The sequence below is a fragment of the Phasianus colchicus genome, chromosome 29 (assembly GCF_987193195.1).
Source record: "Phasianus colchicus chromosome 29, bPhaCol1.hap1.1, whole genome shotgun sequence".
In the NCBI taxonomy this organism is placed as follows: Eukaryota; Metazoa; Chordata; class Aves; order Galliformes; family Phasianidae; genus Phasianus; species Phasianus colchicus.
Genome location: NC_143464.1, coordinates 3454388 through 3481195, shown reverse-complemented (window position 1 = coordinate 3481195; position 26808 = coordinate 3454388). Strand labels below are relative to the sequence as shown.

Genomic DNA, 26808 nt, shown 5'->3' with positions numbered 1-26808 from the left:
ATGGCGTCACCTCACAAAATGGCGCCCAAATGGGGGCGACTCCAAAATGGCGCCACAATGGCGGCGTTTGAAGATGGCGGCCTTTCAAGATGGCGGCGACTCAATTTGGCGGCCCTTCAAAACGGCGGAGACTGAAACGGTCGGCGACTCAAAATGGCGACGACTCCAAAATGGCGCCAAAATGGCAGCGAACTCCAAAATGGCGGCGACTCAAAATGGCGGCACCTGACAAAATGGCCGCGTTTCAAAATGGCGGCGTTTGAAGATGGCGGCGTTTGAAGATGGCGGCGACTCAAATTGGTGGCCGTTCAAAATGGCGGCGACTGAAAATGGCGGCGACTCGAAAATGGCGCTAAAAAGGCGGCGCTTCAAAATGGCGGCGACTCCAAATTGGCGCCAAAATGGCAGCGAACTCCAAAATGGCGGCGACTCAAAATGGCGGCCTTTCCAAATGGAGGCGCCTCACAAAACGACTGCGGCGCTTAAAAATGGCGCCAAAATGGCAGCGATGCAAAATGGCGGCGCCTCAAATTAGCGGCCAAGATGGCGGAGCCTCAAAATGGCGGCGCCTCACAAAATGGCGGCGCTTCAAAATGGCGGCAACTCAAAATGGCGCCGAAACGGCGCCGCCTCAAAATGGCGGCGCTTCAAAATGGCGGCCTGTCAAAATGGCGCCATAGGCGGCACAGCTGGCAGCGCCGCAAAACGGTGAGTCTTTAGAATGGCTGCAAAATGGCGGCAGCGCCTCAAAACGGAGGCGCTTCAAACGGCGCTGCCTATAAATGGTGGCGTCCCAAGATGGCGGCGTTCCAAGATGGCGGCCGCACACGGTGCTGCCCCAAGATGGCGGCCTTCGCCCCAAGATGGCGGCGTTCTTCCCAAGATGGCGGCGTTCCAAGATGGCGGCGCCCACCCCAAGATGGCGGCGTTCCAAGATGGCGGCGCCCACCCCTAGATGGCGGCGCCCGTCCCAAGGTGGCGGCGCCCGTCCCAAGATGGCGGCGTCCCAAGATGGCTGCGTTCGTCCCAAGATGGCGGCGTTCGCCAAAAGATGGCGGCGCCCGTCCCAAGATGGCGGCGCCCGTCCCAAGATGGCGGCTGTACAAAATGGCGGCCCGAGATGGCGGCCCCACGCAACAGTACCCCAAAATGGCGGCGTTCGCCCCAAGATGGCGCCGCCGGTCCCTAAATGGCGGCGCCCGTCCCAAGATGGCGGCGTTCCAAGATGGTGGCACCACACAGTGCCGCCCCAACATGGCGGCGTTCGCCCCAAGATGGCGGCATTCGCTCCCAGATGGCGACGCACTTCCCAAGATGGCGGCGTTCCAAGATGGCGGCGCCCACCCCAAGATGGCGGCGTTCCAAGATGGCGGCGCCCACCCCTAGATGGCGGCGCCCGTCCCAAGGTGGCGGCGCCCGTCCCAAGATGGCGGCGTCCCAAGATGGCGGCGCCCACCCCAAGATGGCGGCGCCCACCCCTAGATGGCGGCGCCCGTCCCAAGGTGGCGGCGCCCGTCCCAAGATGGCGGCGCTCCAAGATGGCGGCGCCCACCCCAAGATGGCGGCGCCCGTCCCCGTTCCGCCCTCCCCCCTCCGCTCCCCCGGTTATCGCATGGAGGCGTTTTATCTTTTTTTGCCTGCGGTTTTTATTTGCGCTCACCCGTCCCCCCCCTCGGCGGCGGCGGCGGCGGCGAAGGGCGGCGGGCAGCGCGCGAACAGCCACTCGTCCTCCTTGCGCAGCCAGCGCAGCAGCCGCGTCAGCGCCGCGATGGCCGCCGCCTTGGGGAGCAGCGGGCTGAGGCACGCGTACAGCTCGAAGCGCCGCGTCACCTGCGGGGTGGGACGGGGGGCGGCTATGGCGGCCATCTTGGGAGGGGAAAGATGGCGGCCATCTTGGGGTGGGAAGTGGGGGGGAAGATGGCGGCCATCTTGGGAGGGGGGGGAAGGTGGCGGCCATCTTGGGGTGGGAGGGGGGGAAGATGGCGGCCATCTTGGGAGGGGGGAGGGGAAGATGGCGGCCATCTTGGGGTGGGAAGTGGGGGGGAAGATGGCGGCCATCTTGGGAGGGGGGGGAAGGTGGCGGCCATCTTGGGGTGGGAGGGGGGGAAGATGGCGGCCATCTTGGGAGGGGGGAGGGGAAGATGGCGGCCATCTTGGGAGGGGGGGGAAGATGGCGGCCATCTTGGGAGGGGAAAGATGGCGGCCACCTTGGGAGGTGGGGGAAGATGGCGGCCATCTTGGGGTGGGAAGTGGGGGGGAAGATGGCGGCCATCTTGGGGTGGGAAGTGGGGGGGAAGATGGCGGCCATCTTGGGAGGGGGGGAAGGTGGCGGCCATCTTGGGAGGGGAAAGATGGCGGCCATCTTGGGGTGGGAAGTGGGGGGAAGAATATGGCGGCCATCTTGGGAGGGGGGAGGGGAAGATGGCGGCCATCTTGGGGTGGGAGGGGGGGAAGATGGCGGCCATGTTGGGGCAGGGAAGATGGCGACCATGTTGGGGGCAGGAGGGGGGGGAAGATGGTGGCCATCTTGGGATGGGGGGAAGATGGCGGCCATCTTGGGGTGGGAGGGGGGGGAAGATGGTGGGCATGTTGGGGATGGGAGGGAGGAAGATGGCAGCCATGTTGGGAGGGGAAAGATGGCAGCCATCTTGGGGCGGGAGGGGAGGAATATGGCAGCCATGTTGGGGGTGGGAGGGGGGAAAATGGCGGCCATGTTGGGGTGGGAGGGGGGAAATATGGTGGCCATCTTGGAGTGGGGAAGATGGTGGCCATGTTAGGGGCAGACATGTTGGAAGGGGTAAGATGGCGGCCATCTTGGGGGTGGGAGAAGATAATACGGCAGCCATCTTGGGGTCGGCCATATTGGGGATGGGGGGGAAATATGGCAGCCCTGATGAGAGCATTTTAGGGTCACCCCGTTTTTGCCCCTCACCCGCCCTTTTGGGGGTCCACCCCCCCATTTTGGGGTCACCCCCCTCCTTTTAGAATCCCCCCCATTTTAGGATCCCCCCCATTTTAGGATCCCCCCATTTTAGGACCCCCCCCATTTTAGGGTCTCCCCCCCATTTTAGGATCCCCCCATTATAGGGTCTCTCCCATTTTAGGGTCTCTCCCCCATTTTAGGACCCCCCCCATTTTAGGACCCCCCCATTTTAGGGTCTCTCCCCCATTTTAAGGTCCCCCCATTTTAGGATTCCCCCATTTTAGGACCCCCCCATTTTAGGGTCTCTCCCACTTTAGGATCCCCCCATTTTAGGGTCTCTCCCATTTTAGGGTCTCTCCCCCATTTTAGGACCCCCCCCATTTTAGGACCCCCCCATTTTAGGGTCTCTCCCCCATTTTAAGGTCCCCCCATTTTAGGATTCCCCCATTTTAGGACCCCCCCATTTTAGGGTCTCTCCCACTTTAGGATCCCCCCATTTTAGGGTCTCTCCCATTTTAGGGTCTCTCCCCCATTTTAGGACCCCCCCCATTTTAGGACCCCCCCATTTTAGGGTCTCTCCCCCATTTTAGGACCCCCCCCATCTTAGAATCCCCCCCATCTTAGGCCCCTCCCCATTTTAGGGTCTCTCCCCCATTTTAGGACCCCCCCCATTTTAGGACCCCCCCATTTTAGGGTCTTTCCCCTATTTTAGGGTCTCTCCCCCATTTTAGGACCCCCCCCATTTCAGGGTCTCCCCCCCCCTTTTTAGGACCCCCCCCATTTTAGGACCCCCCCCATCTTACGCCCCTCCCCATTTTAGGGTCTCTCCCCCATTTTAGGACCCCCGTCATTTTAGGACCTCCCCCATTTTAGGACCCCCCTCATTTTAGGACCCCCCCCATTTTATGGTCTCCCCCCCCATTTTAGGACCCCCCCCTCTTAGAATCCCCCCCATCTTAGGCCCCTCCCCATTTTAGGGTCTCTCCCACATTTTAGGACCCCCCCCATTTTAGGACCCCCCCCATCTTAGGCCCCTCCCCATTTTAGGGTCTCTCCCCCATTTTAGGACCCCCCCCATTTTATGGTCTCCCACCCATTTTAAGGTTCCCCCATCTTACGTCCCTCCCCATTTTAGGGTCTCTCCCCCATTTTAGAACCCCCCTCATTTTAGGACCCCCCCCATTTTAGGGTCTCTCCTCCATTTTAAGGTCCCCCCATTTCAGGACACCCCCATTTTAGGACCCCCCCATCTTAGGCCCCTCCCCATTTTAGAACCCCCCCCATTTTAGGGTCTCCCCCCCCATTACAGGGTCTCACCCCCATTTTAGGACCCCCTCCCATTTTAGGGTCTCCCCCCACATTTTAGGATCCCCCCCATCTTAGAATCCCCCTCATTTTAGGACCCCCCCCATTTTAGGGTCTCCCACCCATTTTAAGGTCCCCCCATCTTACGTCCCTCCCCATTTTAGGGTCTCTCCCCCATTTTAGGACCCCCCCATTTTAGGGTCTCTCCCCCATTTTAGAATCCCCCTCACTTTAGGACCCCCCCCATTTTAGTGTCTCCCCACCATTTTAAGGTCCCCCCATTTTAGGACACCCCCATTTTAGGACCCTGCATCTTAGGCCCCTCCCCATTTTAGGGTCTTTCCCCCATTTTATGGTCTCCCCCCCCATTTTAGGACCCCCCCCTCTTAGAATCCCCCCCATCTTAGGCCCCTCCCCATTTTAGGGTCTCTCCCCCATTTTAGGACCCCACCCATTTTAGGACCCCCCCCATTTTAGGGTCTCTCCCCCATTTTAGGACCCCCCCCATTTTAGGACCCCCCCATCTTAGGCCCCTCCCCATTTTAGGGTCTCTCCCCCATTTTAGGACCCCCGTCATTTTAGGACCCCCCCATTTTAGGGTCTCTCCCCCATTTTATGGTCTCCCCCCCATTTTAGGACCCCCCCCATCTTAGGACCCCCCCCATTTTAGGATCCCCCCCATTTTAGGGTCTCTCCCCCATTTTAGGACCCCCCTCATTTTAGGACCTCCCCCATTTTAGGATCCCCCCCATTTTAGGCTCACCCCATCTTAGGACCCCCCCCATTTTAGGACCCCCCCCTTTTTAGGGTCTCTCCTCCATTTTGAGGTTCCCTCATTTTAGGACCCCCCCATCTTAGGCCCCTCCCCATTTTATGGTCTCCCCCCCATTTTAGGCTCCCCCCCATCTTAGGCCCCTCCTCATTTTAGGACCCCCCCCCTCTTAGAATCCCCCCCATCTTAGGCCCCTCCCCATTTTAGGGTCTCTCCCCCATTTTAAAACCCCCCTCATTTTAGGACCTCCCCCATTTTAGAACCCCCCCCATTTTAGGGTTGTCCCCCCCCCACTTCAGTGCCCCCCCCCCAAAACCCATCAACACCCCCCTCCTTCCTCCTCCTCCCCTTCCTTTCCCCTCCCTCCCCCTTTTTAGGACCCCCCCCATTTTAAGGTCCCCCCATCTTAGGATCCCCCCCAACTTAGGACCCCCCATTTTAGGGTCTCTCCCCCATTTTAAGGTCCCCCCATTTCAGGACACCCCCATCTTAGGCCCCTCCCCATTTTAGGGTCTCTCCCCCATTTTAGGACCCCCCTCATTTTAGGACCCCCCCCATTTTAGGGTCTCTCCCCCATTTTAGAACCCCCCTCATTTTAGGACCCCCCCCATTTTAGGGTCTCTCCCCCATTTTAGAACCCCCCTCATTTTAGGACCCCCCCCATTTTAGGGTCTCTCCTCCATTTTAAGGTCCCCCCATTTCAGGACACCCCCATTTTAGGACCCCCCCATCTTAGGCCCCTCCCCATTTTAGAACCCCCCCCATTTTAGGGTCTCCCCCCCCATTACAGGGTCTCACCCCCATTTTAGGACCCCCTCCCATTTTAGGGTCTCCCCCCACATTTTAGGATCCCCCCCATCTTAGAATCCCCCTCATTTTAGGACCCCCCCCATTTTAGGGTCTCCCACCCATTTTAAGGTCCCCCCATCTTACGTCCCTCCCCATTTTAGGGTCTCTCCCCCATTTTAGGACCCCCCTATTTTAGGATCCCCCCCATCTTAGAATCCCCCTCATTTTAGGACCCCCCCCATTTTAGTGTCTCCCCACCATTTTAAGGTCCCCCCATTTTAGGACACCCCCATTTTAGGACCCTGCATCTTAGGCCCCTCCCCATTTTAGGGTCTTTCCCCCATTTTATGGTCTCCCCCCCCATTTTAAGACCCCCCCCTCTTAGAATCCCCCCCATCTTAGGCCCCTCCCCATTTTAGGGTCTCTCCCCCATTTTAGGACCCCCCTCATTTTAGGACCCCCCTCATTTTAGGACCTCCCCCATTTTAGGACCCCCCCCCATTTTATGGTCTCCCCCCCATTTTAGGCTCCCCCCCATCTTAGGCCCCTCCCCATTTTAGGACCCCCCCCATTTTAGGGTCTCCCCCCCCATTACAGGGTCTCACCCCCATTTTAGGACCCCCTCCCATTTTAGGGTCTCTCCCCCATTTTAAGGTCCCCTCATTTTAGGACCCCCCCCATTTTAGAACCCCCCCCATTTTAGGGTCTCTCCCCCATTTTAGAACCCCCCTCATTTTAGGACCTCCCCCATTTTAGGATCCCCCCCATTTTAGGCTCACCCCATCTTAGGACCCCCCCCATTTTAGGACCCCCCCCATTTTAGGGTCTCTCCCCCATTTTAGGACCCCCCTCATTTTAGGACCTCCCCCATTTTAGAACCCCCCCCATTTTAGGGTTGTCCCCCCCCACTTCAGTGCCCCCCCCCCAAAACCCATCAACACCCCCCTCCTTCCTCCTCCTCCCCTTCCTTTCCCCTCCCTCCCCCTTTTTAGGACCCCCCCCATTTTAAGGTCCCCCCATCTTAGGATCCCCCCCAACTTAGGACCCCCCATTTTAGGGTCTCTCCCCCATTTTAGGACCCCCGTCATTTTAGGACCTCCCCCATTTTAGGACCCCCCCCATTTTAGGACCCCCCCCCTCTTAGAATCCCCCCCATCTTAGGCCCCTCCCCATTTTAGGGTCTCTCCCCCATTTTAAGGTCCCCCCATCTTAGGCCCCTCCCCATTTTAGGGTCTCCCCCCCATTTTAGGATCCCCCCGTCTTAGAATCCCCCCCATCTTACGCCCCTCCCCATTTTAGGGTCTCTCCCCCATTTTAGGACCCCCCTCATTTTAGGACCTCCCCCATTTTAGGACCCCCCCCATTTTAGGACCCCCCCCCTCTTAGAATCCCCCCCATCTTAGGAACCCCCCCATTTTAGGGTCTCTCCCCCATTTTAGGACCCCCGTCATTTTAGGACCTCCCCCATTTTAGGGTCTCTCCCCCATTTTAGGGTCTCCCCCCCCATTTTAGGACCCCCCCCCCAACCCATCAACACCCCCCTCCTTCCTCCTCCTCCCCTTCCTTTCCCCTCCCTCCCCCTTTTTACCCTCCCCCCATACTTCCACCTCTCCCCCACCCAAACAGATGCCCCCCCCCCCAAATTTTAGGGTCCCCCCCATCTTAGAATCCCCCTCACTTTAGGACCCCCCCCATTTTAGTGTCTCCCCACCATTTTAAGGTCCCCCCATTTTAGGACACCCCCATTTTAGGACCCTGCATCTTAGGCCCCTCCCCATTTTAGGGTCTTTCCCCCATTTTATGGTCTCCCCCCCCATTTTAGGACCCCCCCCTCTTAGAATCCCCCCCATCTTAGGCCCCTCCCCATTTTAGGGTCTCTCCCCCATTTTAGGACCCCACCCATTTTAGGACCCCCCCCATTTTAGGGTCTCTCCCCCATTTTAGGACCCCCCCCATTTTAGGACCCCCCCATCTTAGGCCCCTCCCCATTTTAGGGTCTCTCCCCCATTTTAGGACCCCCGTCATTTTAGGACCCCCCCATTTTAGGGTCTCTCCCCCATTTTATGGTCTCCCCCCCATTTTAGGACCCCCCCCATCTTAGGACCCCCCCCATTTTAGGATCCCCCCCATTTTAGGGTCTCTCCCCCATTTTAGAACCCCCCTCATTTTAGGACCTCCCCCATTTTAGGATCCCCCCCATTTTAGGCTCACCCCATCTTAGGACCCTCCCCATTTTAGGACTCCCCCCATTTTAGGGTCTCTCCCCCATTTTGAGGTTCCCTCATTTTAGGACCCCCCCATCTTAGGCCCCTCCCCATTTTATGGTCTCCCCCCCATTTTAGGCTCCCCCCCATCTTAGGCCCCTCCTCATTTTAGGACCCCCCCCATTTTAGGACCCCCCCATTTTAGGGTCTCCCCCCCCATTATACGGTCTCACCCCCATTTTAGGACCCTCCCCCACTTCAGTGCCCCCCCCCAAAACCCATCAACACCCCCCTCCTTCCTCCTCCTCCCCTTCCTTACCCCTCCCTCCCCCTTTTTATGCTCCCCCCTCATTTTAGGACCCCCCCCATCTTAGGCCCCTCCCCATTTTAGGGTCTCTCCCCCATTTTAGGACCCCCCTCATTTTAGGACCTCCCCCATTTTAGGATTCCCCCCATTTTAGGGTCTCACCCCCATTTTAGGACACCCCCATTTTAGGACCCCCCCATCTTAGGCCCCTCCCCATTTTAGGGTCTTTCCCCCATTTTATGGTCTCCCCCCCCATTTTAAGACCCCCCCCTCTTAGAATCCCCCCAATCTTAGAATCCCCCCCATCTTATGCCCCTCCCCATTTTAGGGTGTCTCCCCCATTTTAGGACCCCCCTCATTTTAGGACCTCCCCCATTTTAGGACCCCCCCCCCATTTTAGGGTCTCCCCCCCCATTTTAGGACCCCCCCCCTCTTAGAATGCCCCCCATCTTAGGCCCCTCCCCATTTTAGGCTTCCCCCCATCTTAGGCCCCTCCCCATTTTAGGGTCTCTCCCATTTTAGGGTCTCTCCCCCATTTTAAAACCCCCCTCATTTTAGGACCTCCCCCATTTTAGAACCCCCCCCATTTTAGGGTTGTCCCCCCCCCACTTCAGTGCCCCCCCCCCAAAACCCATCAACACCCCCCTCCTTCCTCCTCCTCCCCTTCCTTACCCCTCCCTCCCCCTTTTAGAATCCCCCTCATTTTAGGATCCCCCCCATTTTAGGATCCCCCCATTTTAGGACCCCCCCCATTTTAGTGTCTCCCCACCATTTTAAGGTCCCCCCATTTTAGGACACCCCCATTTTAGGACCCTGCATCTTAGGCCCCTCTCCATTTTAGGGTCTTTCTACCATTTCAGGGTCTCCCCCCCCAATTTAGGACCCCCCCCTCTTAGAATCCCCCCAATCTTAGAATCCCCCCCATCTTATGCCCCTCCCCATTTTAGGGTCTCTCCCCCATTTTAGGACCCCCCTCATTTTAGGACCTCCCCCATTTTAGGACCCCCCCCATTTTATGCTCTCCCCCCCCATTTTAAGACCCCCCCCTCTTAGAATCCCCCCCATCTTAGGCCCCTCCCCATTTTAGGACCCCCCCCACTTCAGTGCCCCCCCCCCAAAACCCATCAACACCCCCCTCCTTCCTCCTCCTCCCCTTCCTTTCCCCTCCCTCCCCCTTTTTCCCCTCCCCCCATACTTCCACCTCTCCCCCACCCAAACAGATGCCCCCCCCCCCAAATTTTAGGGTCCCCCCCATCTTAGAATCCCCCTCATTTTAGGACCCCCCCCATTTTAGTGTCTCCCCACCATTTTAAGGTCCCCCCATTTTAGGACACCCCCATTTTAGGACCCTGCATCTTAGGCCCCTCCCCATTTTAGGGTCTTTCCACCATTTCAGGGTCTCTCCCCCATCTTACGCCCCTCCCCATTTTAGGGTCTCTCCCCCATTTTAGGACCCCCGTCATTTTAGGACCTCCCCCATTTTAGGACCCCCCCCATTTTATGCTCTCCCGCCCCATTTTAGGACCCCCCCCCAACCCATCAACACCCCCCTCCTTCCTCCTCCTCCCCTTCCTTTCCCCTCCCTCCCCCTTTTTACCCTCCCCCCATACTTCCACCTCTCCCCCACCCAAACAGATGCCCCCCCCCCAAATTTTAGGGTTCCCCCCCCCTTACCCAAGCCAGCAGCGTCTCCCTGGCGGTGACCCTATAGAGCAAGGTGAGCGGGCGGGCGGCGCAGTGCAGGCGGCCCTGCAGGCCGTGGTACAGAGCGAACAGCCGCTGCTGCTCCTCGGGGCGGCTGCAGGGAACCGCGCTGTCCGGGCTGGGGGGGGGGTTGTAGGGTCATGGAGGGGGGTTATGGGGTTGTGGGGTTGTGGGGGGTCAGGGGGGGTCATGGGGACATGGGATTGAGGGGGGGACTTGTAGGGTCAGGGGGGGTTATGGGGTCAGGGGGGGTCATGGGGATATGGCATTGAGGGGGGCACAGGGTCAGAAGGGGGGGGTTGTAGGGTCATGGAGGGGGGTTGTGGGGTTGTGGGGTTATGGGGTCATGGGGGGTCATGGGGACATGGGATTGGGGGAGAGTTGTAAGGTTGGGGGGGGTTGTGGGGTTGTGGGGTTATGGAGGGTCAGGGGGGGTCATGGGGGGTCATGGGGACATGGGGTTGGGGGGAAAAAGGGTCAGAAGGGGGGGGTTTGTAGGGTAAGGGGGGGCTATGGGGTCATGGGGGGTCATGGGGACATGGGATTGGGGGGGAGTTGTAGGGTCGCAGGGGGTTATGGGGTTATTGGGGTCAGGGGGGGTCATGGGGACATGGGGTTGGGGGAGGAAAGGGTCAGAAAGGGGGGGGCTGTAGGGTAAGGGGGGGTTATGGGGTCATGGAGGGGGGTTATGGGGTTGTGGGGTTATGGGGGGTCATGGGGTTGTGGGGTCAGGGGGGGTCATGGGGACATGGCGTTGGGGGTCCATGGGGAGGTTATGGGGTCAGAAGGGGAGTTATGGGGTCAGGGGGGGTTATGGGGTCATGGGGGGTCATGGGGACATGGCGTTGGTGGAGGAAAGGGTCAGAAAGGGGGGGGTTATGGGGTCATGGAGGGGGGTTGTGGGGTTGTGGGGTTGTGGGGTTATGGGGGGTCAGGGGGGGTCATGGGGACATGGGGTTGGGGGTGAGTTGTAGGGTCAGGGGGGGGGTTGTAGGGTCGGGGGGGTTATGGGGTCAGCGGGGGGTCATGGGGACATGGGGTTGGGGGTCAAAAGGGGGGGTTGTAGGGTCAGGGGGGGTTATGGGGTCATGGAGGGGGGTTATGGGGTTGTGGGGGTCAGGGGGGGTCATGGGGACATGGGGTTGGGGGGGAGTTGTAGGGTCAGGGGGGGGTTGTAGGGTCGGGGGGGTTATGGGGTCATGGGGGGTCATGGGGACATGGGGTTGGGGCGCCATGGGGAGGTTATGGGGTCAGAAGGGGGGTTATGGGATCAGAAGGAGGGTTATGGGGTCATGGGAGGTCATGGGGACATGGGGACATTGGGTTGGGGGGAAAAAGGGGCAGAAAGGGGGGGGTTATGGGGTCATGGAGGGGGGTTATGGGGTTATTGGGGTCAGGGGGGGTCATGGGGACATGGGATTGAGGGGGGAAAAAGGGGGGGTTGTAGGGTCATGGAGGGGGGTTGTGGGGTTGTGGGGTTATGGGGGGGTTATGGGGGGTCAGGGGGGGTCATGGGGACATGGGGTTGGGGGAGGAAAGGGTCAGAAAGGGGGGGGTTGTAGGGTCATGGAAGGGGGTTGTGGGGTTGTGGGGTTGTGGGGTCATGGGGACATGGGATTAGGGGCACAGGGTCAGAAGGGGGGGTTGTAGGGTCGGGGGGGTTATGGGGTCATAGGGGGTCATGGGGGCATGGGATTGAGGGGGGAAAAAGGGTCAGAAAGGGGGGGTTGTAGGGTCAGGGGGGTTATGGGGTCATGGGGGTCATGGGGACATGGGATTGGGGGGGGCATGGGGAGGTTATGGGGTCAGAAGGGGGGTTATGGGGTCAGCGGGGGTTATGGGGTCATGGGGACATGGGATTGGGGGGGAGTTGTAGGGTCGGGGGGGGTTATGGGGTCATGGGGACATGGGGTTGGGGGGAAAAGGGGTCAGAAAGGGGGGGGTTGTAGGGTAAGGGGGGGTTATGGCATCATGGGGTCATGGGGACATGGGATTGGGGGGGGCATCGGGAGGTTATGGGGTCAGAAGGGGGGTTATGGGGTCAGCGGGGGTTATGGGGTCATGGGGACATGGGATTGGGGGGGAGTTGTAGGGTCGGGGGGGGTTATGGGGTCATGGGGACATGGGGTTGGGGGGAAAAGGGGTCAGAAAGGGGGGGGTTGTAGGGTAAGGGGGGGTTATGGCATCATAGGGGTCATGGGGACATGGGATTGGGGGGGCATTGGGAGGTTATGGGGTCAGAAAGGGGGTTATGGGGTCATGAGGGGTCATGGGGACATGGGATTGGGGGGAAAAAGGGGCAGAAAGGGGGGGGTTGTAGGGTCATGGAGGGGGGTTGTGGGGTTGTGGGGTTATGGGGGGCAGGGGGGGTCATGGGGGGTCATGGGGACATGGGATTGGGGGGAAAAAGGGGCAGAAAGGGGGGGGTTGTAGGGTCAGGGGGGTTATGGGGTCATGGGGGTCATGGGGACATGGGATTGGGGGGGAGTTGTAGGGTCGCGGGGGGTTATGGGGTTATTGGGGTCAGGGGGGGTCATGGGGACATGGGGTTGGGGGAGGAAAGGGTCAGAAAGGGGGGGGTTATGGGGTCATGGAGGGGGGTTATGGGGTTGTGGGGTTGTGGGGTTATGGGGGGCAGGGGGGGTCATGGGGACATGGGATTGGGGGGGGAAAAAGGGGCAGAAAAAGGGGGGGGTTGTAGGGTCATGGAGGGGGGTTGTGGGGTTGTGGGGGTCAGGGGGGGTCATGGGGTTATGGGGTCATGGGGGGTCATGGGGGGTCATGGGGACATGGGGACATGGGATTGGGGGTCAAAAGGGGGGGTTGTAGGGTCAGGGGGGGTCATGGGGACATGGGATTGGGGGGCCATGGGAAGGTTATGGGGTCAGAAGGGGGGTCATGGGGACATGGGGACATTGGGTTGGGGGGAAAAAGGGGCAGAAAACGGGGGGGGTTGTAGGGTCATGGAGGGGGGTTGTGGGGTTGTGGGGTTATGGGGTCATGGGGGTCATGGGGACATGGGATTGGGGGGGAGTTGTAGGGTCAGGCGGGGTTATGGGGTTGTGGGGGTCAGGGGGGCTCATGGGGACATGGGATTGAGGGGGGAAAAATGGTCAGAAAGGGGGGGGTTATGGGGTCATGGAGGGGGGTTATGGGGTTGTGGGGTCAGGGGGGGTCATGGGGACAGGAGGGGTCATGGGGACATGGGATTGGGGGGGAGCACAGGGTCAGAAGGGGGGGGGTTGTAGGGTCGGGGGGGTTATGGGGTCATGGGGGGTCATGGGGAAATGGGATTGGGGGGGCACAGGGTAAGAAGGTGGGGGTTATGGGGTCATGGGGGGTCTGGGGTGTTATGGGGTCAGGAGGGGTCATGGGGACATGAAATTGGGGGGGGAAACAGGGTCAGAAGGGGGGGGTTATGGGGTCGGGGGGGGTTATGGGGGGTCATGGGGACATGGGATTGGGGGGCCATGGGGAGGTTATGGGGTCAGAAGGGGGCTTATGGGGTCAGAAGGAGGGTTATGGGGTCATGGGGGGGTCATGGGGACATGGGATTGGAGGGGCACAGGGTCAGAAGGGAGGGGTTTGTAGGGTCATGGAGGGGGATTATGGGGTTGTGGGGTTATGGGGGGTCAGGGGGGGTCATGGGGACATGGGGTTGGGGGGAAAAAGGGTCAGAAAGGGGGGGGTTATGGGGTCATGGAGGGGGGTTGTGGGGTTGTGGGGGGTCATGGGGGCCATGGGGACATGGGATTGGGGGGGAGTTGTAGGGTCGGGGGGGGTTATGGGGTCATAGGGGGTCATGGGGACATGGGATTGGGGGGAAAAAGGGGCAGAAAGGGGGGGGTTGTAGGGTCACAGGGGGGGTTATGGGGTTATGGGGTCATGGGGGGTCATGGGGACATGGGATTGGGGGGGGAAAAAGGAGCAGAAAAAGGGGGGGGATTGTAGGGTCATGGAGGGGGGTTGTGGGATTGTGGGGTCATGGAGGGTCAGGGGGGGTCATGGGGGTCATGGAGACATGGGATTGGGGGGAAAAACGGTCAGAAAGGGGGGGGTTGTAGGGTCACGGGGGGATTATGGGGTTGTGGGGTCATGGGGTTGTGGGGTCAGGGGGGGTCATGGGGACATGGGATTGGGGGAGAGTTGTAGGGTCGGGGGGGGTTATGGGGTCATAGGGGTCATGGGGACATGGGGTTGGGGGACCATGGGAAGGTTATGGGGTCAGAAGGGGGGTTATGGGGTCGGGGGGGGTTATGGGGTCAGGGGGGGTCATGGGGACATGGGATTGGGGGGGGGCATGGGGAGGTTATGGGGTCAGAAGGGGGGTCATGGGGACATGGGGACATTGGGTTGGGGGGGCACAGGGTCAGAAGGGAGGGGTTTGTAGGGTCACAGGGGGGGTTATGAGGTTGTGGGGTCATGGGGGTCATGGGGACATGGGATTGGGGGGGAAAAAGGGTCAGAAAGGGGGGGGTTGTAGGGTCACGGGGGGGTTATGGGGTCATGGGGGTCATGGGGAAATGGGATTGGGGGGGACAGGGTCAGAAGGGGGAGGTTATGGGGTCAGGGGGGGTTATGGGGTCATGGGGGGGGTCATGGGGGTCAGGAGGGGTCATGGGGACATGGGATTGGGGGAGGAAAGGGTCAGAAAGGGGGTGTTGTAGGGTCACGGGGGGGGGTTATGGGGTTATGGGGTCATGGGGGGGTCATGGGGGTCAGGAGGGGTCATGGGGACATGGGATTGGGGGGGAGTTGTAGGGTCGAGGGGGGTTATGGGGTCATGGGGGGTCATGGGGACATGGGATTGGGGGGTCCATGGGGAGGTTATGGGGTTAGGAGCGGGTTATGGGGTCAGGGAGGGGTCATGGGGGTTCATGGGGTTATGGGGGTCTTGGGGGAGTCACGGGGGTTTGTGGGGTCAGGGGGGGTCGTGGGATCATGAGGGAGGAATGGGGTCATGGGGGGGTTATGGGGTCGGGGGGGGTCATGGGGTTATGGTTGGTCTTGGAGTCATGGGGGGCATGGGATCAGGGGGGTTTATGGGGTCAGGGGGGGTCATGGGGGGGTCGTGGGGTCACGGGGGTTTTGGGTTGGGGGTCACGGGGGATGATGACAAACAACCCCCCCATAACCCCCAAACAACCCCTCAACACCCTCATAACCCACAAGAAAAACCCATAACCCCAAACAGCCCCCCCATATCCCCAAACAACCCCACAACCCCCCCAAACCTCCCTATAACCCCCCACATCCCCCCTATAACCCCCAAACAACCCCCCATATCCCCCAAACAACCCCCCAACCCCCCCATAACCCCCCAAAACACCCCTATAACCTCCAAACAATCCCCCAACCCTTCCCAACCCCCCCCCAAAACTTCCCTATAACCCCCAAATAACCCCTATAACCCCCAAACAACTCCCCTATAAGCCCCAAACAACCCCCCATATCCCCCAAACCCCCCATAACCCCCCATAACCCCCAAACAACCCCCCCAACCCCCCATAACCCCCAAACAACTCCCCATATCCCCCAAACAACCCCCCATAACCCCCCTATATCCCCCAAACATCCCCACAACCCCCCCAAACCTCCTTATAACCCCCCATACAACCCCCCTATAACCCTCAAACAATCCCAAGCCCCCATAACCCCCAAACATCCCCCCATATCCCCCAAACAACCCCCCCAACTCCCCTATAACCCCCGAACAACCCCCCAACCCTCCCCAAGCCCCCCCATAACCCCCATACAACCTCCCATATCCCCCCAAACCACCCCCCAACCCCCCTATAACCCCCAAACAACCCCCCAACCCGCCCCAAAACCCCTCCAACCCCCCCCAACCCCCCTATAACCCCAAACAACCCCCCATAACCCTCCCCAACCCTCCATATCCCCCAAGCAACCCCCCATAACCCCCCTATATCCCCCAAACAACCCCACAACCCCCCCAAACCTCCCTATAACCCCCCCTATAACCCTCAAACAACCCCCAAGCCCCCATAACCCCCAAACAACCCCCCCATAACCCCCCAAAACCCCATAACCCCCAAACAACCCCCCATATCCCCCAAACAACCCCCCAGCCCCCCTATAACCCCCAAACCCCCCAAACTCCCCATACCCTCCCCAAAACTCCCCTATAACCCCCAAATACCCCCTATAACCCCCAAACAACCCCCAAACAACCCCCCCCAACCCCCTATAACCCCCAAACAACCCCCCACATCCCCCAAACCCCCCATATCCCCCCTATAACCGCCCTACAACCCCCAAACAACCCCCACAACCCCCCATAACCCCCAAACAACTCCCCATACCCCCCAAACAACCCCCCAACACCCCTATAACCCCCAAGCAACCCCTATATCCCCCAAACAATCCCCCATAGCCTCCCCCAACCCTCCATAACCCCCAAGCAACCCCCCCAACCCCCCTATAACCCCCAAACAACCCCACAACCCCCCCAAACCTCCCTATAACCCCCCAAACAACCCCCCTATAACCCTCAAACAACCCCCAAGCCCCCATAACCCCCAAACATCCCCCCATATCCCCCAAACAACCCCCCAACTCCCCTATAACCCCCAAACATCCCCCCAACCCCCCCCAACCCCCCCATAACCCCCATGCAACCCCCCATATCCCCCCAAACCACCCCCCAACCCCCCTATATCCCCCAAACAACCCCCCAACCGCCCCCATAATCCCCCCAAACCCCCTATAACCCGCTACAACCCCCCCTCAACCCCCCTATAACCCCAAACAACCCCCCAACCCCCCCCCAGAACCCCTCCAACCCCCCCCAACCACCCTATAACTGCCAAACAACCCCCTATATCCCCCAAACAACCCCCCCAACCCCCCCATAACCCCCAAACAACTCCCCATATCCCCCAAACAACCCCCCAACCCCCCTATAACCCCCCAAAACACCCCTATAACCTCCAAACAATCCCCCAACCCTCCCCAAACCCCCCCAAAACTTCCCTATAACCCCCAAACAACTCTCCTATAACCCCCAAACAACCCCCCCCAACCCCCTATAACCCCCAAACAACCCCCACAACCCCCCATAACGCCCAAACAACTCCCCATATCCCCCAAACAACCCCCCAACCCCCCTATAACCCCCCAAAACACCCCTATAACCTCCAAACAATCCCCCAACCCTCCCCAAACCCCCCCAAAACTTCCCTATAACCCCCAAACAACTCTCCTATAACCCCCAAACAACCCCCCCCAACCCCCTATAACCCCCAAACAACCCCCACAACCCCCCATAACGCCCAAACAACTCCCCATATCCCCCAAACAACCCCCCAACCCCCCTATAACCCCCCAAAACACCCCTATAACCTCCAAACAATCCCCCAACCCTCCCCAAACCCCCCCAAAACTTCCCTATAACCCCCAAACAACTCCCCTATAACCCCCAAACAACCCCCCATATCCCCCAAACCCCCCATAACCCCCAAACAACCCCCACAACCCCCTTATATCCCCCAAACAACTCCCCATATCCCCCAAACAATCCCCCCCAGCCCCCCTATAACCCCCAAACAACCCCCCAACCCGCCCCAAAACCCCTCCAACCCCCCCCAACCCCCCTATAACCCCAAACAACCCCCCATAACCCTCCCCAACCCTCCATATCCCCCAAGCAACCCCCCCCAACCCCCCTATAACCCCCAAACAACCCCCACAACCCCCCCATAACCCCCCAAAACCCCATAACCCCAAACAACCCCCCATAACCCCCAAACAACCCCCCACAACCCCCCTATATCCCCCAAACAACCCCCCAATCCCCCCAAACCTCCCTATAACCCTCAAACAACCCCAAGCCCCCATAACCCCCAAACATCCCCCCATATCCCCCAAACAATCCCCCCAACCCCCCTATAACCCCCAAACAACCCCCCAACCCTCCCCAAACCCCCCATAACCCCCATACAACCCCCCATATCCCCTCAAACAACCCCCCCAGCCCCCCTATAACCCCCAAATAACCCCCACAACCCCCCCATAACCCCCAAACAACTCCCCATATCCCCCAAACAATCCCCCCCAGTCCCCCTATAACCCCCAAACAACCCCTATATCCCCCAAACAATCCCCCATAGCCTCCCCCAACCCTCCATAACCCCCAAGCAACCCCCCCAACCCCCCTATAACCCCCAAACAACCCCACAACCCCCCCAAACCTCCCTATAACCCCCCAAACAACCCCCCTATAACCCTCAAACAACCCCAAGCCCCGATAACCCCCAAACATCCCCCCATAACCCCCCCCAACCCACCTATATCCCCCAAACAACCCCCCAACCCTCCCCAAACCCCCCCATAACCCCCAAACAACCCCCCACAACCCCCTTATATCCCCCAAACAACTCCCCATATCCCCCAAACAACCCCCCAACCCTCCCAACCCCCCCCATAACCCCCAAACAACCCCCCAACCCCCCCCAACCCCCCCATAACCCCCATGCAACCCCCCACAACCCCCCTATATCCCCCAAACAACCCCCGAACCGCCCCCATAATCCCCCCAAACCCCCCTATAACCCGCTATAACCCCCCCTCAACCCCCCTATAACCCCAAACAACCCCCCAACCCCCCCCAGAACCCCTCCAACCCCCCCCAACCACCCTATAACCACCAAACAACCCCCTATATCCCCCAAACAACCCCCCCAACCCCCCCATATCCCCCAAACAACTCCCCTATAACCCCCAAACAACCCCCCAACCCCCACATAACCCCCCAAAACACCCCTATAACCTCCAAACAATCCCCCAACCCTCCCCAACCCCCCCCAAAACTTCCCTATAACCCCCAAACAACTCCCCTATAACCCCCAAACAACCCCCAAACAACCCCCCCCAACCCCGTATAACCCCCAAACAACCCCCACAACCCCCCCATAACCCCCAAACAACTCCCCATATCCCCCAAACAATCCCCCCCAGCCCCCCTATAACCCCCAAACAACCCCTATATCCCCCAAACAATCCCCCATAGCCTCCCCCAACCCTCCATAACCCCCAAACAACCCCCCAACCCTCCCCAAACCCCCCCATAACCCCCAAACAACCCCCCACAACCCCCTTATATCCCCCAAACAACTCCCCATATCCCCCAAACAACCCCCCAACCCTCCCAACCCCCCCCATAACCCCCAAACAACCCCCCAACCCTCCCCAAACCCCCCCATAACCCCCATGCAACCCCCCATATCCCCCCAAACAACCCCCCCAGCCCCCCATATCCCCCAAACAACCCCCCAACCCCCCCCTATAACCTCTCCAACCCCCCCCAGCCCCCCTATAACCCCCAAAGAACCCCCCAACCGCCCCCATAATCCCCCCAAACCCCCCTATAACCCGCTATAACCCCCCCTCAACCCCCCTATAACCCCAAACAACCCCCAACCGCCCCCATAATCCCCCCAAACCCCCCTATAACCCGCTATAACCCCCCCTCAACCCCCCTATAACCCCAAACAACCCCCAACCGCCCCCATAATCCCCCCAAACCCCCCTATAACCCGCTATAACCCCCCCTCAACCCCCCTATAACCCCAAACAACCCCCAACCCCCCCATAATCCCCCCAAACCCCCCTATAACCCGCTATAACCCCCCCTCAACCCCCCTATAACCCCAAACAACCCCCCAACCCCCCCCAGAACCCCTCCAACCCCCCCCAACCACCCTATAACCACCAAACAACCCCCTATATCCCCCAAACAACCCCCCCAACCCCCCCATATCCCCCAAACAACCCCCCATATCCCCCAAACAACCCCCCAACCCCCCCATAACCCCCCAAAACACCCCTATAACCTCCAAACAATCCCCCAACCCTCCCCAAACCCCCCCAAAACTTCCCTATAACCCCCAAATAACCCCTATAACCCCCAAACAACTCCCCTATAACCCCCAAACAACCCCCCATATCCCCCAAACCCCCCATAACCCCCAAACAACCCCCCATATCCCCCAAACCCCCCACAACCCCCCATAACCCCCAAACAACCCCCCATAACCCCCCTATATCCCCCAAACAACCCCACAACCCCCCCAAACCTCCCTATAACCCCCCAAACAACCCCCCTATAACCCTCAAACAACCCCCAAGCCCCCATAACCCCCAAACAACCCCCCCATAACCCCCCAAAACCCCATAACCCCCAAACAACCCCCCATATCCCCCAAACAACCCCCCAGCCCCCCTATAACCCCCAAACCCCCCAAACTCCCCATACCCTCCCCAAAACTCCCCTATAACCCCCAAATACCCCCTATAACCCCCAAACAACCCCCAAACAACCCCCCCCAAGCCCCTATAACCCCCAAACAACCCCCCAACCCCCTATAACCCCCAAACAACCCCCCACATCCCCCAAACCCCCCATATCCCCCCTATAACCGCCCTACAACCCCCAAACAACCCCCACAACCCCCCATAACCCCCAAACAACTCCCCATACCCCCCAAACAACCCCCCAACACCCCTATAACCCCCAAACAACCCCCCATAACCCCCCCCAACCCACCTATAACCCCCCAACAACCCCCCAACCCTCCCCAAACCCCCCCATAACCCCCATACAACCCCCCATATCCCCCCAAACAACCCCCCCAGCCCCCCTATAACCCCCAAACAACCCCCCAACTCCCCTATAACCACCAAACAACCCCCCAACCCTCCCCAAACCCCCCATAACCCCCATACAACCCCCCATATCCCCTCAAACAACCCCCCCAGCCCCCCTATAACCCCCAAATAACCCCCACAACCCCCCCATAACCCCCAAACAACTCCCCATATCCCCCAAACAATCCCCCCCAGTCCCCCTATAACCCCCAAACAACCCCTATATCCCCCAAACAATCCCCCATAGCCTCCCCCAACCCTCCATAACCCCCAAACAACCCCCCACAACCCCCCTATATCCCCCAAACAACCCCCCAACCCCCCCAAACCTCCCTATAACCCCCCAAACAACCCCCCTATAACCCTCAAACAACCCCAAGCCCCCATAACCCCCAAACATCCCCCCATATCCCCCAAACAACCCCCCCAACTCCCCTATAACCCCCGAACAACCCCCCAACCCTCCCCAAGCCCCCCCATAACCCCCATACAACCTCCCATATTCCCCCAAACCACCCCCCAACCCCCCTATAACCCCCAAACAACCCCCCAACCCGCCCCAAAACCCCTCCAACCCCCCCCAACCCCCCTATAACCCCAAACAACCCCCCATAACCCTCCCCAACCCTCCATATCCCCCAAGCAACCCCCCCATACCCCCCTATAACCCCCAAACAACCCCCACAACCCCCCCATAACCCCCCAAAACCCCATAACCCCCAAACAACCCCCCATATCCCCCAAACAACCCCCCATAACCCCCCTATATCCCCCAAACAACCCCCCAACCCCCCCAAACCTCCCTATAACCCCCCAAACAACCCCCCTATAACCCTCAAACAACCCCAAGCCCCCATAACCCCCAAACATCCCCCCATATCCCCCAAACAACCCCCCCAACTCCCCTATAACCCCCGAACAACCCCCCAACCCTCCCCAAGCCCCCCCATAACCCCCATACAACCTCCCATATCCCCCCAAACCACCCCCCAACCCCCCTATAACCCCCAAACAACCCCCCAACCCGCCCGAAAACCCCTCCAACCCCCCCCAACCCCCCTACAACCCCAAACAACCCCCCATAACCCTCCCCAACCCTCCATATCCCCCAAGCAACCCCCCCCAGCCCCCCTATAACCCCCAAACAACCCCCACAACCCCCCCATAACCCCCCAAAACCCCATAACCCCCAAACAACCCCCCATATGCCCCAAACAACCCCCCAGCCCCCCTATAACCCCCAAACCCCCCAAACTCCCCATACCCTCCCCAAAACTCCCCTATAACCCCCAAACAACCCCCAAACAACCCCCCCCAACCCCCTATAACCCCCAAACAACCCCCCAACCCTCCATAACCCCCAAACAACTCCCCACATCCCCCAAACCCCCCATATCCCCCCTATAACCGCCCTACAACCCCCAAACAACCCCCAACAACCCCCCATAACCCCCAAACAACTCCCCATACCCCCCAAACAACCCCCCAACACCCTATAACCCCCAAGCAACCCCTATATCCCCCAAACAATCCCCCATAGCCTCCCCCAACCCTCCATAACCCCCAAACTACCCCCCACAACCCCCCTATATCCCCCAAACAACCCCCCAACCCCCCCAAACCTCCCTATAACCCCCCAAACAACCCCCCTATAACCCTCAAACAACCCCAAGCCCCCATAACCCCCAAACATCCCCCATATCCCCCAAACAACCCCCCAACTCCCCTATAACCCCCAAACAGCCCCCCAACCACCCCCAACCCCCCCATAACCCCCATGCAACCTCCCATATCCCCCCAAACTACCCCCCAACCCCCCTATAACCCCCAAACAACCCCCCAACCGCCCCCATAATCCCCCCAAACCCCCCTATAACCCGCTATAACCCCCCCTCAACCCCCCTATAACCCCAAACAACCCCCCAACCCCCCCCCAGAACCCCTCCAACCCCCCCCAACCACCCTATAATCACCAAACAACCCCCTATATCCCCCAAACAACCCCCCAACCCCCCCATATTCCCCAAACAACTCCCCATATCCCCCAAACAACCCCCCAACCCCCCCATAACCTCCCAAAACACCCCTATAACCTCCAAACAATCCCCCAACCCTCCCCAAACCCCCCCAAAACTTCCCTATAACCCCCAAATAACCCCTATAACCCCCAAACAACTCTCCTATAACCCCCAAACAACCCCCCCCAACCCCCTATAACCCCCAAACAACCCCCACAACCCCCCATAACCCCCAAACAACTCCCCATATCCCCCAAACAATCCCCCCCAGCCCCCCTATAACCCCCAAACAACCCCTATATCCCCCAAACAACCCCCCAACCCTCCCCAAACCCCCCCATAACCCCCAAACAACCCCCCACAACCCCCTTATATCCCCCAAACAACTCCCCATATCCCCCAAACAACCCCCCAACCCTCCCCAAACCCCCCCATAACCCCCATGCAACCCCCCATATCCCCCCAAACAACCCTCCCAACCCCCCTATAACCCCCAAACAACCCCCCAACCCTCCCCAAACCCCCCCATAACCCCCAAACAACTCCCCATATCCCCCCAAACAACCACCCCAGCCCCCCTATAACCCCCAAACAACCCCTATATCCCCCAAACAATCCCCCATAGCCTCCCCCAACCCACCTACAACCCCCAAACAACCCACCAACACCCCCTATAACCCCCAAACAACCCCCCCATAACCCCCCAAAACCCCATAACCCCCAAACAACCCCCCTATATCCCCCAAACAACCCCCCAACTCCCCTATAACCCCCAAACAACCCCCCAACCCCACCCAACCCCCCCATAACCCCCCAAAACCCCATAACCCCCAAACAACCCCCCTATATCCCCCCAAACAACCCCCCCAACCCCCCTATAACCACCAAACAACCCCCCAACCGCCCCCATAATCCCCCCAAACCCCCTATAACCCGCTATAACCCCCCCTCAACCCCCCTATAACCCCAAACAACCCCCCAACCCCCCCCAGAACCCCTCCAACCCCCCCCAAAACCCCTCATAACCCCCCCTTACCAGGTGAACTGCGGCACCTGCAGCACCTCCTCGTCCCCCTCCAAGGGCTTGTAGAGAAAATGGCGCAGCTCAGGGGCCCCGGGTTGGGAGGCTCCATAGGCCGTGTAGCCCCCTTTCATGGCCGCCCCGAATTCCTCCATCCATCCTTGAGCCCTCAGCTCTGCTTCCAACCTCCTTCGGCAGGCGGCGGCGGCGTAAAAAGCCTCGCGTTGGGTCAGCAGGAGGATGAGAGTCAGCGAGCCGCCGCACCGATCCTCATCCAGGGCGGCGGCGTAAGCGTAAAAGTAGCCGTCGGGGTTGAAGGCGGGCAGGCAAACAGGGCTCCAGACCTCGCCTGAGCCAACCTAGGGGGGGAAGGAAGGGGTTAAAGGGGTTTGGTGACAAGTGAGGAGTTGGTTTGGAAGATTGGGGAAGGAATAATGCAAGATGGCCGCCGGTGGGAGAGGGAATGGTGGGTAAACAGCAATCCAAGATGGCCGCCAGAAGGAGACGTTAAAATGGCCAACAAGCAATCCAAGATGGCCGCTAATGGAAGACATTACAATGGCCAACCAGCAATCCAAGATGGCTGGCAGTGGGAGAGGGAATGGTGGGTAAACAGCAATCCAAGATGGCCGCCAGTGGGAGAGGTTACAATGGCCAACCAGCAATCCAAGATGGCTGCCAGTGGGAGAGGGAATGGTGGGTAAACAGCAATCCAAGATGGCCGCCAGTGGGAGAGGACATGGTGGGCAAACAGCAATCCAAGATGGCCACCAATGGAAGATGTTACAATGGCCAACCACCAATCCAAGATGGCTGCCAATGGGAAATGTTAAAATGGCCAACCAGCAATCCAAGATGGCCGCCAATGGAAGACATTACAATGGGCAACTAGCAATCCAAGATGGCTGCCAGAGAGAGATGTTACAATGGCCAACCAGCAATCCAAGATGGCCGCCAATGGAAGACGTTAAAATGGCCAACTGGAAATCCAAGATGGCCACCAGTGGGAGACGTTATAATGGCCAACAAGCAATCCAAGATGGCTGCCAGTGGGAGAGGGAATGGTGGGCAAAAAGCAATCCAAGATGGCCACCAGTAGGAGAGGGAATGGTGGGCAAACAGCAATCCAAGATGGCCACAGTGGGAGAGGTTACAATGGCCAACCAGCAATCCAAGATGGCTGCCAATGGGAAATGTTAAAATGGCCAACCAGCAATCCAAGATGGCCGCCAATGGAAGACATTACAATGGGCAACTAGCAATCCAAGATGGCTACCAGAGAGAGACATTACAATGGCCAACCAGCAATCCAAGATGACCGCCAATGGAAGACGTTAAAATGGCCAACTGGAAATCCAAGATGGCCACCAGTGGGAGAGGTTACAATGGCCAACCAGCAATCCAAGATGGCTGCCAGTGGGAGAGGGAATGGTGGGTAAACAGCAATCCAAGATGGCCGCCAGTGGGAGAGGTTACAATGGCCAACCAGCAATCCAAGATGGCCGCCAGTGGGAGAGGGAATGGTGGGCAAACAGCAATCCAAGATGGCCGCCAGTGGGAGACGTTACAATGGCCAACCAGCAATTCAAGATGGCTGCCAGTAGGAGTGGGAATGGTGGGCAAACAGCAATCCAAGATGGCCGCCAGTGGGAGAGGGCATGGTGGGTAAACAGCAATCCAAGATGGCCACCAATGGAAGATGTTACAATGGCCAACCAACAATCCAAGATGGCTGCCAATGGGAAATGTTACAATGGCCAACCACCAATCCAAGATGGCCGCCAATGGAAGACGTTACAATGGGCAACTAGCAATCCAAGATGGCCACCAGAGGGAGACGTTACAATAGCCAACCAACAATCCAAGATGGCCGCCAATGGAAGACGTCAAAATGGCTAACTGGAAATCCAAGATGGCCACCAGTGGGAGACATTATAATAGCCAACCAGCAATCCAAGATGACTGCCAGTGGGAGAGGATACAATGGCCAACCAGCAATCCAAGATGGCTGCCAGTAGGAGAGGGCATGGTGGGTAAACAGCAATCCAAGATGGCCACAGTGGGAGACGTTATAATGGCCAACCAGCAATCCAAGATGGCCGCCAGTGGGAGAGGACATGGTGGGTAAACAGCAATCCAAGATGGCCGCAAGTGGGAGAGGTTACAATGGCCAACCAACAATCCAAGATGGCCGCCAATGGAAGATGTTACAATGGCCAACCACCAATCCAAGATGGCCGCCAATGGAAGACGTTAAAATGGCCAACTGGAAATCCAAGATGGCCACCAGTGGGAGAGGGAATGGTGGGCAAAAAGCAATCCAAGATGGCCGCCAGTGGGAGAGGTTACAATGGGCAACCAGCAATCCAAGATGGCCGCCAGTAGGAGAGGGAATGGTGGGTAAACAGCAATCCAAGATGGCCGCCAGTAGGAGACGTTAAAATGGCCAACAAGCAATCCAAGATGGCCGCTAATGGGAGACATTACAATGGCCAACCAGCAATCCAAGATGGCCGCCAGTGGGAGAGGTTACAATGGGCAACCAGCAATCCAAGATGGCCACCAATGGAAGACGTTACAATGGCCAACCAGCAATCCAAGATGGCTGGCAGTGGGAGAGGGAATGGTGGGCAAACAGCAATCCAAGATGGCCACCAGTGGGAGAGGTTACAATGGCCAACCAGCAATCCAAGATGGCTGCCAGTAGGAGAGGACATGGTGGGTAAACAGCAATCCAAGATGGCCGCCAGTGGGAGATGTTATAATGGCCAGCCAACAATCCAAGATGGCTGCCAATGGGAAATGTTACAATGGCCAAACAGCAATCCAAGATGGTCGCCAATGGAAGACGTTACAATAGCCAGCCAGCAATCCAAGATGGCTGCCAATGGGAAATGTTACAATGGCCAACCACCAATCCAAGATGGCCGCCAATGGAAGACGTTACAATGGGCAACTAGCAATCCAAGATGGCCACCAGTAGGAGAGGGAATGGTGGGTAAACAGCAATCCAAGATGGCCGCCAGTGGGAGACGTTACAACGGCCAGCCAGCAATCCAAGATGGCCGCCAATGGAATACACCCCACTCACCACCCC

At 58.9% G+C, this 26808-nt stretch overlaps 1 protein-coding gene across 1 annotated transcript in view; it reads right to left on the bottom strand.

Moving 5' to 3' along the window:
* Positions 1–1600: 1600 nt before the first annotated feature.
* The window catches only part of MON1B (MON1 vesicular trafficking associated B), a 42946-nt gene continuing 17738 nt past the window's right edge, over positions 1601–26808 (bottom strand). The window contains exons 4-6 of the mRNA XM_090126538.1: positions 23727–24070; positions 9975–10122; positions 1601–1830 (exon numbers count right to left, since the gene is read on the bottom strand). Coding sequence (XP_089982664.1) covers positions 1657–1830; positions 9975–10122; positions 23727–24070 — 666 coding nt within the window. The 3' untranslated portion in view covers positions 1601–1656. The remainder of the gene's footprint in view (positions 1831–9974; positions 10123–23726; positions 24071–26808) is intronic.